Below are 12,307 nucleotides of genomic sequence, written 5' to 3' on the forward strand. Positions count from 1 at the left end.
CCCATTCCCTTGAGTTTCCCACTCAAGCTCCTGGAGTTTTGTGGTATCCACTGGAACAGGCTGTGTGGAGGGGAAAATGCTGTGCTTCAGAACTCGGACCTGAGTGATTTACAACAAGCTGGATGCCATAACCCCAGAGCCACATGTGAAATCAGGGACAGCAGCATCACTGACTGATAACATACTATCTTTCTAAGATGAGCATATTTGATTATGGTCTTAGGTCCTTTTAGTCAACTTTTGATATTGTAATCAATGGGAGAAGGTGAAACTTACTTTACAGGCAGGTAGTAAGCAGCTAAGTTTGTAAGATTCTTCTCTGTTTGCAGTTCCTAATGAACAGGATTCACATTTAAATCACATGATAGTAAATCTGGATTCAGTTTGAGAGCACAAGGCTTGATCAGATGCAGCAAATGCAGCATTCCAGAAATCTCTGGCTCTTCTTCATATGATAAAATATATATATCCATTAACACCTTTCTTTGTTTCTTTGTTGACACAGGTTCTGCCTGGCATACTGCAGAAGCATTGCTGTATTTTACCTGACAGGAACACAGGTAAACTTTTTTCTTAATGAGTTAACATTGTGATATGATTTGGAGAAACACAAACACAAATTGGATTATATAGAGAAGTCTTGTTTGCTATTTATGGTCATTGAAATAATCTTATAGGGAGTGCTAACGTGGATGTTTTGTTTAAATTACCTGCTTTCATGTAAAGATTTTATGTATTCTGTTAACATTCTGGAGGTGTCACATTGTAGAGGCTGCTCTCAGGTCTTGCTTGTAAAGTTATTTGTATGAACTTCTGAAGCATTACTATGTTGTTAATTATAAAGTTACAAACTTTGTCAAGAAAAGGGGTTTTTTAAGTCTGCAGTCTGGTCCTGGTGATTCCCAAAAGTACTAAGCATTAAGTCACACAAAGCTCTGACTGCGGATAAATGCTTGGCCTACGCTTATTTTTCAGAGTAAAGAAGTAGACTAAAGGAGTAGACAGAAGCAGTAGCACAACACTACCTTATTGTTGTGCGGGAGGAAACTTAGAGTAATGTGTTTGTGAAAGAACAAATACATTGATGAGAATGATATTGGAAGAGGAGACAGACATGATTTAATTTTACATTCTTTTATTACAGAAAAAACCAATTTAGTTTAAAATAAGTTTTAAAATCCTACAAAAATACTATAAATTGAGTGAAAGTGACTGTATATGCAATTCTGGGTATGATTTGACAGACTAATTTCAGAGAAGTAGGAGGAAAAATACAGATTTTTTTCTATAGCTTCTTAATAGAATATATGTGATTGCTTGCATCTCTTAAATCTGCATCCCCCTTTCCCCCCGTAGGTACCATTAAAATAAACCAGTTTGCTCCTTGGCATGCTATTACCTGTATTTCAGGCACAGTTTGCACTAAGGGTAATTACAGAGAGAACTTGACAACTGTGTTGAACTGTAGTTGGATTTGTGGTTACCTGCCAATGTTCAAATGAAATTTAAAATCTGATTTCCATTTTAGACTGTGAACATGATAGAAATGCTCTAGTTAATAACACACCCCTTGCAGCAAGAATTTCAAAGTTTGTAATTAGTGAACAAATTGCAGCCAGACTTTGGCCTTCATAATAATTTCAAGATTTACTGAAAATTGGGCTTGATATAATGACCTCACCCCAGTCTATGTGCTCCTTTGCTAACATCCTGTGATGGTTATTTTTTTCCTTTTATTTTTAATATAAGAACTTGATCCAGATTCCATTGACAACCAAACTCAACTTACGTAAGTGTATCATGTAGATATCAAAGCCAGAGTTACATGAAGTGATGGCCTGGAGCTGAGCCATAAGACTGACCATTTATCTGGAGAGGTTACAATATGCCTTTACAACCAGTATCAAGAAAACCATTTATCTAAAATCTCAGCACCTTCAATAGTGCCTTCATTTGGACAAGGGAGGAGCTTGCTAATGTAAAATTTGGTTTTTAAAACTTTGAACTAAGCTCTTTGAGGAGGAAACCTATCAGGTTTTGTTATGTAACAGCTGCTGTACAACTCAAACACACTTATGTGTGAAAATATCTGCACTATTGCTTCTGTGTGACTGTTGCAGTATTTTTTTTATGCTTTTTTTTATGCTTACCTTGCTTAGTGGGGAGTTGCCAGCAGGTGCAAAGTAAATGATATCTGTGTTCCATTTCCCCCCACTTCCCCCACTTACAGTGTTTAAACACTTGGCAGAGAGAAGGAGAAGGAGAGTTCAGACAACATGGGGGATTTTTCACCTCCTTTCTGGAGCAAAAGAATGACTGAATTACAGTTTGATTAATTGCATCTGTTAAAATTAAATGAAACTTTGTCTTGTCAGACCTTATGTCTAAATCAACTAGTCCAAACTAAAAAGAAGAAATTCAGTAAATTTGTGTAAATGTGGAATGTGCTATTTGCATTCAAATGTATACATCATACATAATCTTGTCCAGCCCCATTCTCAGTAAATGAGCCCAGAAGAATTACCTGATTGTGAGCTGTAAGTCTGTTTGCGTTCAGCTGTTGACATTTGGAGGAACTGAGCAATGTATAGGCTTGGGTGTTGTTCCTAATAAATACAGAAGGATAAGGAGAAATGGACTAGGTGGAGGGATGGGAGAAGAGAGAGGGGAAGAACCATATAATGAGGCTCACAAAACCATTAGGGAAAAACAAGATGCTGTAGGGAGTAAGGATGAGTGAAAAGGAGAGAGGCAGTAGCAGTTTCTTAACCTACAGCTGTTCAACAGTTCAAGCGTCGGCAGCTTGGTGTTCTTGGGCTCCTCATTCAAGGAGGTCATCCCCATGACCAGCCTCTTCCACGCTATCAGCACTGGAGCTGCACTTCAGGGAAAGAAATAAGCCCTTGGGAATGGTGGGGCCAGTGCTGCCAGGCCATCCTTTTGTCTGGCTGCCCTTCAGACCTCAGTTTGATTCTTGGGGAATATATGCAAGTAGCCTGATAAGAAATATGTCCCTGGATTGCCTGTACTCCAGAAAACTGCACGTCTCACTGTCCCTTCCTACACTGTGTAGGAGTTTGAAGTGACCGCACTTTGTCAGTATTGGTATTCTGTATTTGTAAACTGGAGAAGAAAGCTATGCATGGAAAGATAGGTACATGGGAGCAATGATCTCCTTTTGGTGGTGATGGTGTGTTAGTACTTCCACCATGAACTGTTATTCTCAGTGCTTATAACTTAACTATAAAAATATATCCTGCAAAGAGTTTCAAAAAGGAGCATAAAAAGTGTAATTCAGCCATTCCATAGCAATGCAGTTTTGGAAGAAGATACATATTTAATGAGATTAGGTGTTTCAAAGGTTAAAGAATGATTAATCTTCAAACATGTAAAGCCTTTACAAAATCTAATTCTCGAAATAAAACACTGAATGCAGCTAGTAGGTTGCTGGCATTAAGCTCTGCTAACAGACAGTGATGTTTCATTTCTTAAGTGTTAATTTATTTTTGGCTTTCCATTAATGATATTTTCATAACTTAGTTAAAAGTTCATATAGCATGCACTGGCACAATGTGTGCTCATTATTGTGTTATACAATATACAATACAGAACCTGTATTTGTCACATACTCTATGCCTCAAGAAGCAAAAGATTGCAGACCAGACACCTTTATTCTATACTTCCATCTTATATGCCATAATTATACTGTAAGAACTGTATTGATGGCCCTGCTCAGTTTCTTTCCATCTCCTAACCAGACAGCAACAACTGGGGTGCATTAGCAGTTATAAAGTTAAATGGAAGAAAAGCAGCTACATGCTCTGTACAGGAGTTAGTAACGTGATCATAAGGGGAAACAGTGTGAACATACTAATGATCTGGTGGGGAGAAGCTTGCTTATTTTCTTTAATTATAACCCTCTCTCTCTCCAGCTTCAGCTGGGAGAAATAACCCACCTGTTTTGATGGGCATCCACGACTCTCGTATTTCCTTTATAAATATTTCTCAGCAATGATCCATCCCATTACTGGGAAATCTTGAGCCAATTCAGAGGTCCTTCCCATTACTGGAGGATCATTTCTGTAAACCTTAGACAGACGCTAAGGCTGTCCTTCCTCCCTCCCTTAGTAAGGTTCTTGGTTATGGTAATGCATAAGAGAGCTGTTCATGCAGTATGAGCAGTGCCCTTGGTTTCTACCCTCAAAATGAAGATAGCCATTAAATGCAATATATTTTGGCATTCCTAAACAAAACAAAAAATTGAGGGGTAGGAATGCAGATTTGAAACAGAGAAGTCAATGTACCCTGCTGTGTGTTGCTTTTTATTTAAATGTATGTATTTTTAAAATTTATTTTTGTTTCCAGTCTTGCTTGAAGTAGAACTTTTCAGGCAGTACATGTGGGTTATTTAGCCATAGAAAATTTCATGCAAATGAAAAGAGGAAATATATCTGAAAGCTTATGCCTTTGTGTATGCTGTGTTTAAGCAGTCTTAGAGCAGATAAGTGAATTATTTGGAATTTGATTTTTTCTTATCCCAGGGCTCCCTGTATCATGATCTGGCACAATAAATGAACCTCAAGGTGAGCACAAATATACTTGGTGCAGTAAAACATAATGGGACTCATTAATAGAAGGTGCTTGGTGTGATTTTTACATTGCTGCAGCTGTTAAATGGACATTCTTGCACTGCAGAGACGCTGATAGCTGTGTGTTTTGTCTGTCTCTGTTGTGCTCTTGATACACAATTATTAGTTTTCTGTCATGTGAGGAAATTGCACAAACAGCTTCTATGCTATTCTTTTCCATCGTAGCCGTGAGTTTGATATGTGGTGGACCACAAATTTGGACTCATTTTTTCCACAGAAGATCCCAAAGGAAGGAATGAATCAATAGTTACTAGCAGCGTCTTGGGCTGATTCATTCTTTGATGCTTTAATCTTGAATTTCCCCTCTCATTGTGAAGGAGAACATAGGTACAATAAAGAGCATCTGCAACTATCTTGCTGACTTGATTCTGATAAATAGCTGTCTTAAACTTTGAGCAACACTCTTAAAAAAAAAGTAAAAAAGATTGATGCTGTCTCAAGTTCCTTCATAACCCATTTTCAGGTCATCTCTTGTGTGCTGATATTGAACTTGAGCGAGATGTTAAATCCTTCATTATAATCATCCTCTTTTGTCCACTGCATTGCCTAAAATTTCACTGAAAAAAAGTGTGACCATGTTCTGCTTTCTGCAAAGAATGAGTAGTATCTTCTTGAGAGAGTGGTAATTGCTTTATATACAAAAGCAGGAATTTAATAATAACCAATCTCTTCACTGGGTAAAGTACAGCCCAAGACAGGAATGTTTCATCCTTTGCTTGTTTGCTTTTCTTCCTGTTTCCTGAAGGGCAAATATTGAATAGTAGAAAAATCTAAGATGGTATTAAATAGAATTCCTGGACTAAACTTTACTAAATTGGATAAAGAAGTTAACATTGCTCTTTTTTTCTTTAACTACAACTGTGTTGCCTTATTAGCTTTTAAAATACAAGGAGTGTGAATTGGTGCTCAAAACCCATGTGTTTTATAACTGGCAAATATGTTGCTACCTGCTACCTTATTTTTTATAAATATGTGTATATATATATATTTATTGAAATGCAATGAATGTTTGTAAGAAGAGCCATCCAGATGACTGGGTTGACAATGCATATGTATGAACTGTACAGCAGCCAGTTTGATTTCACAGAAGGAGTTACAGCATAGTGTTCAGAAGCCAAAGTCATGTTACAAAAATATCTTTACCATAGCATATTATCTTCCATCTGAACATTTTGAAGTATTAATTGTGATGAATTTTTGTCTTGTGCCATTGTGATAAAGAAATTTTTTCCTATCATACCTTCTTTTATCAAAGAGGAAGTCAGATTATCAACTACTGCCACACAAGAATATTCACTAAGGTGATATATCATCCTCTTTAGAAGTTCTTTGCTGAAACTGAGGTTGTCCTTTTGCTTTCAAGATGTAACTATAGATTTTAGACAGTTCCTGCAGATTTCACCTGCTGTCTGCTTGCTGAGTTAAACATGAGCATTCTCAGATGTTCAGCTGCAGGCTGCCTGCTGGTACTTTCCAGCCCAGTTTCCATGGAAATGGGAATTAGAGGGGTGAAAATAAAGGAAGAATAAGTGTTTTCTTAATCTTCTAGTCAATCCGGAAGTTCTCTTACCTTGGCATCAAGGTTGTTTTGCTTTTAGTTGGATAGGCATATGATGCCAACTTCTGCAAATTCAAAAATAAATGGAACTCGCTTTTTCGAGCTGTTACAAGCAATGCCTGTTACCATGACTCTGTAGAGGTGCTGGGGATCACCAGAAGAGGATGAAGAAGGAAGAACTGAACTGGACTGTGGAAGAATAAACTGCTGAAAGGATGTGTGGCAATACCCAGTGGCCATTTTAGACTTAGTACTGTTAGATATCTATCTAGAATAAGGAATTGTACACTTTCAAACTAGCCAGAAGACTACCTTGTCTTATTGGATCTGCATGTACCTAGGATTGTTCATCTTGATCCACTAAAATCTGGTCTCTTTGTGTGTGCAAAAATATAAGCAGTTTGGGGTAGACTCATACTTCACAGGGTCCAGTCTATTATCTCAAGACCGATAGGATCTCAGACTTCAGTATCCAGACTTTTAGCTATAAAACTAATCAACACATATTAGTCCACTTAAAATAATTGGACAGGCTAGAAGACTGGATATGTGTGAGCATAAAAATGTTTTAAAGCTCCAGGTGGCACAGATCTCTGTGCCATTCTGCTTGCGGTGTAAGAAGGATGATCACAGCACACAGTGCTGGTGCTTCAGTCTTTGCATGGTGTTCTAGTTGGTTGCAAGCATAGTACAAAGACCTTTTTGGAGTTCCAGGTCCTCTACTATAACTAGCTCATCCAGGGAGGTGTTTTTCCCCTTTTATTACTGTTATGAGAAGTCACAGTTGTACTTCACCCAAAACTATGTAGTCTTAAAACCAAAACACTGAACAAAAGACTTCACTAATGTTTAGATGTCATGTTAAATGTTTCAAGATTGATAAAATACACTCCCCTGAAAGGCAAGTGTTGCTTAACCCCTGTGCTCTCAGGACTGGATGTAAACCATTAGCTGTAAAATAGCACGTTCTCAAAAGTCTCACCCTCATATGTGTGGGGGGAACAGGGTCTGAAAAAAGAATTCTGACTTGGTGAAGCTTAATTCTAGAGACAGATGTGAGCATGTGTGTTTGCATTCTCTTTGCCTAACATCGTAAGAGTCCTGGTAGCTAAAGGTGTGTAGGAAGGAAATTCTCTCTAGAAAACAGCATGCCTTTCAAGAAAACTTACTTGACCTTTATTTCTGAAATGTTTTGTGAAGCATTCCAATGTGTACAGCTCAGCTGCTGAAGGAAGAGAGAACTGTGCATCATCAGCCGCAGAAATTGCTGGCAGCTCTGATAACTGGCCATGTTAATAATGTGATTAAGTCTTGATAAATGAAAGCTGTAAGTAGAATGACTGATTTCTGTATGCCGCAGTTTGGGATTTTTATTTTTTCATGCTTTCATCTATTTGTGAAATGGTTGCCCAGGCAGTATGTAAATCACATGGACTGAGGAGCTCTGTGTGTGTGAGTGCACTGTACACGGGCACTCTCTTGTGGAGGAACATGGTTTTGAAGTTCACTGCCAAAAGGTATGTCTTGGCCAACATAGTGCAGTGTGTGGGTAGAGGTAAAGAGTGTGTAATTGAGCAGAGAAATCAAAAGACAGACATTTCTACTCATACAGTGAGTAAGACAAAATGTTAGTATGTTTTTCTAGAACAACTATAAGCCAATGGCGAGGAGCACAGGGAATTCTTATAGGTCGCAGAGGAATATAGCTATAATGCTGGAGGACTCTTGAATTAATTAGTTTTACGTGGCTTCAGTAGACCACACTGGTTTTCATTACTCTTAGAGAAATTTGACTGTGGGCCAAAATAAATTATTCCCTTACCTTTTAAAGCTCTCAGGGGTACCTACACAAAAGTATCTGCATTCCTCGCTTCAGTAGCATCCTGCCTCTCCTGCTATGTTGAGGCACCTCTAAAGCAAGATCAGACCTCTTGGCTGGTATGTATTAATCATACATAAGTCAGTTGTGCAAAGTATAGAAGTAATAGATATGTTTTATTTGGTACCATTTTTTAAACATTTAATTATATTCCTTTTTCCCTTAAATTGCAATTTAACTGTGTAAGTAGATTGTTATCCTAAAGAGATATCTGTTCATGAGCTTTGAAGGCACCCAGAGGAGTAAGCAATCGAAACAGCATTGGAAGTGACCACCGGTCTTTTATTCCAGATTCACATCATTTGCATCACAATCCTTCAATTTGATGGAAGCTCTTCAAGGTTTTGAAGAGTAAAACATTTTTTTTCAGGTTTGTGGGAATAATGGAATTTGTCATAAAAGTTTTCTTGAAAAAAGAATGTAAGTTAGAAAAAATAAGGACTAGAGTTCACATTGCTAACTTCTTAAAGGAATGTATTTTATGAAATTCTTGTCTGCTTTATTTTGTCCTTCTTCACCCACCCCCCACTCCTCCACCACCCCTTTTTACTAGAAGAGTGGGAGAATATGGGGAATTGGGTGCTGTATCTAAGATGCCCACAGTGTTAGATAACTTTTATTTTCATAAGATGCCTGAACAATCTTTGCCTGCTGTAAGGCATGCTTCTTAATTTGGAATAGTCTGCCTCATGTTTTGAACTAGTATTTAACTCCCTAGGATAGAATAACAGTTTAAAAAAGATGTAGCATGCAAGCATCTCCATGATTAAAACCATCAGAGTTCTCTTTCATTCTAGTTGTGCATTTTCCAGAAAAGGACAGCCTACTTCCACTGATGTACTGGTGGAGACTTTTTCCAGATGTACATTTTTCTTTCAGCTGACATTATTAATGTACAGTTTTCCTGTCCTTCCTATATCTTCTTGTATTAGCTGGTTGGATGGAAGTACTAAAACATATATTTTGTTATCAAAACATCTGAGCTGTTCATGCTTTCCATTCTACAGCCATATTATCTATGTTTAAAATGGTTTACTTTGCTAGAATGATTTTATTTGTAGTAATGCTGTATTACGTGGTTCTCCTGCCTTTTGGGATACTATAGGAGCTATAAATAACAGCTGCTAATGTCTACAGTCATGCACAACAGGAAGCAATTTAACCACTTGTCTCCTTTCTGTCACAATGGGAAGTATCAAACATTTCTGCATCAATTATGCATATGATCCCCAAAGCATTAGTGGTGCTTATTGTAGAAGTATATTATCAGAGGCAGTCCTGCACCCTCTGCATTTGAGACTAAATGGTAGCAAATGTTTCCATGCATGTGGTTTAGTTGTCTCAGTGTGACTGTGCATTGGGTAAGACACCAGCTGTATCTCCAGAGAATCTCTCCCTACCTGCCAGCCAAGAGGAGCGATGCTTTTAAGCAGGGAAAAGCAGGGGAAGAGCCTGGGAATGGCAAAACCTGACACATTAACTTATCCTTCTTGACACAAAGATCATTGGGGCAGGGAAGGAGCAGAGAAAGTGAAGGTGTTTCACCATAAAGGAGGCTGATATTTCAGTATATCTCTATGAAACCCATAGTACAAGATCAGATGCATGTTGTCACTTGTAGGTTGTATTAATTTTATTAAAATATGTTGGTTTGCTAGACTGAGGTAGTTAAATGCTTAAGTGAGGGAGTTTGAATATGTAGTTGGCCAAAGCTGCTGTCCCAGAGTTCCCCAGGTCTTATCTGGACACAGCTTAAAATCAGGGAATAAGTGAGGGTAGGAGTACAGTACCAGGGAAACTATGAGAAGCATAACTCACAACTGTGCTCATTTGACAGCAAACCTTGGGGATGAATCATCTGCAGATTTTCAGTGGTATATATAGGAAACCTAAACTTACCAAAGAATAGCTATGGGATGACAAAAAGCCATGGAGGCACTTGGAGTTTTTCTTACCTTATGTAATGGCTTCTTGAATGTCCTTTATAAACCAAGGACTGATCCTCTGTACTGTACCATTAAACCTTGTGAGCCATGAGCCTCCATACTGAACATGGGCAGAACAATGCTGGAGGCTTCAGCTGACAGAAGTTTAATTCATGAACCACCTTCACAAATATATTTGGAAATTGTGAGTCACAGAAATCAGCCCACAAGGCATAAGAAATTACATCATGGTTAAGCTGCAGGTGATTATAAATGTAAGGGATAAGATAAGCTTCAGGGAAAGGCATGTATATATTGAAAATGCTCCAGTACTTTCTGCTCCCCTTCTAATTTGGAGGGCAGTTGGAGGAAGCAATACAAAATTGAAAAGCTGAAGAGGAAGGATCAGGATGGCATGGACTGTTAATACCATGTGTTAAAGGATTTGTCCTTTCTTTCCTTACCATAAAGATTTGGAAATCATCTATAGCTATGAACATCTGTCCATTAGGACTAGTGATCAATGATTCATATACCTGAGTACAAATGTTTCTAATGTAGGGTATTTGCACTAAATATATATAATGATTCTTTACCAAAGATCATTAGAATTTGTTGCCCAGTGCTAAAATTTTCTCTCTCCTGTTTCTATGGAAACTGTAATACTGATAAGACACAGTAAACAAATGCACTGTATTATAAGCCTCCCCTTTAGCAGGACATTTATTTTATTAATATCTGTCCAAATTTGTCTGGTGACGGATATTGTTCATTTAACCATTCAAACAATAAAGTATCTATTTAATTTTCACTGAAGACTTATCTTCTAGCTTTGAGGGCTTTTACTTGCTCTTAAATAATTTTTCTAACCCAGTGGTGAGTTGGTATGTGCCAGTGCTTGCTGCTGGTAATATTTGCTTAGCTCAGAGGAGAGTAGTGAGTACTTTTATGAAGTGCTTCAGAACTAGGAAAATCTTAAAGTGTAGAAGTATACTTGTTGCTAGCTAATGCTGAAAATAATAGCTTATTTTGCCTGTGATTCTTTTGAACGTGTTGCGTGGTCTTTTGGGGCATAGCTGGAAAGGTACAGCCTGCTGTTTAAGAATTAGACAGCTGTTTGTGGAACAAATGACACCTCAAAAAGTGGAGTGTCATCTTCCCGAACCATGCACAATTGTGGTCTTGAAGTATTTTACTCAGCAACATGTGTTCTGTACATTCTAGAGTGCCAAACACTGACCTCTTCCCGACTTTCTCTGGCCGGGAGGACTGGCAGGTTGTAGGCAGAAGCAGACAGTGCATCTCCTGCAGTGCTGAGGACCATATGTCTTTCAGGCATGTGCCAACCCAGGGAGCTTGAGTTGAGGTGGCAAACTTCATACTCACTGGCAATACAACAAAATTCCGGCATGATTGCTGATCTTGCCTTCTGTTTTAGAACCTTCATTCTGTGAAATCAGTTTCAAGGTGACTAACTATGTTGAAAAGGGTAAGGAGGTTTTCAAAAATCAAAACTGAATAAATTGTTCAAATGAGTCAATAAATGCTATGCCTATGCTGTACTTCTTGAGTGGTTTATGGGGATCAAAAAGTCAAAACTCAAATAGCCAAGGTTAGGGATGGAGAAGCCTGTTTGATTTTTATGTGCTGAAAAGATTGCTGGCACTCAGATTATTAGGAATTTACTCTGAACTCTTCCCCTAGGTTGCGGATGGCAATGAGGTATTCACCTTTGATCCAGTTTGTAACATTAAATACACTTTAGCAACCTAAAGAATTGCCATAGCGTAAGAAAAATACTTTTCCTTTGCTATGAAAAGTTTATGATGATTATTTCATTGAAGACCTGCTGTGTTAAATATCTAAATGGACACAGCTTAAAATCAGGGAAGAAGTGAGGGTAAGAGTACAGTACCAGGGAAACTATGAGAAGCATCGTTTCATATACATTCATATACATGTATGGAAGCATGTATCATATACATTGATAACTTTACTTCATGGTAGTCAATTTAAAAAGGCTTTAGAGAAACTGGTGGGAATGGGTGTGCTAATGAAGGAAAGCTGCTGATCTAGAGAAAGACAAATCATCACTCAGAGCCTTGATGTACTCATGGCAGTGGAGACAGCAAAACCCCAATTTGTAGGTTTTTATTTTCAGATTCTTTAGCTGTATTATGAATATTGTTACTGCAACAGGGACTGAGATAATCTATCTGGATTTTGGATGTTGGATACAATGGTGACAAATGGTGTTCCGCAAAGACTTTGAGGTTCAATAAGAAGTAGGTGCTTA

General features: G+C 38.0%; 1 protein-coding gene across 3 annotated transcripts in view; it reads left to right on the forward strand.

Moving 5' to 3' along the window:
• DLGAP2 (DLG associated protein 2) overlaps positions 1–12,307 on the forward strand; it is a 466,127-nt gene that overhangs the window by 88,426 nt on the left and 365,394 nt on the right. For all 3 annotated transcript variants that reach the window (XM_048296314.1, XM_048296315.1, XM_048296325.1), the window contains exon 2: positions 506–560. In XM_048296314.1, coding sequence (XP_048152271.1) covers positions 506–560 — 55 coding nt within the window. The remainder of the gene's footprint in view (positions 1–505; positions 561–12,307) is intronic.

This window comes from Corvus hawaiiensis, chromosome 3 (genome assembly GCF_020740725.1).
Source record: "Corvus hawaiiensis isolate bCorHaw1 chromosome 3, bCorHaw1.pri.cur, whole genome shotgun sequence".
In the NCBI taxonomy this organism is placed as follows: domain Eukaryota; kingdom Metazoa; phylum Chordata; class Aves; order Passeriformes; family Corvidae; genus Corvus; species Corvus hawaiiensis.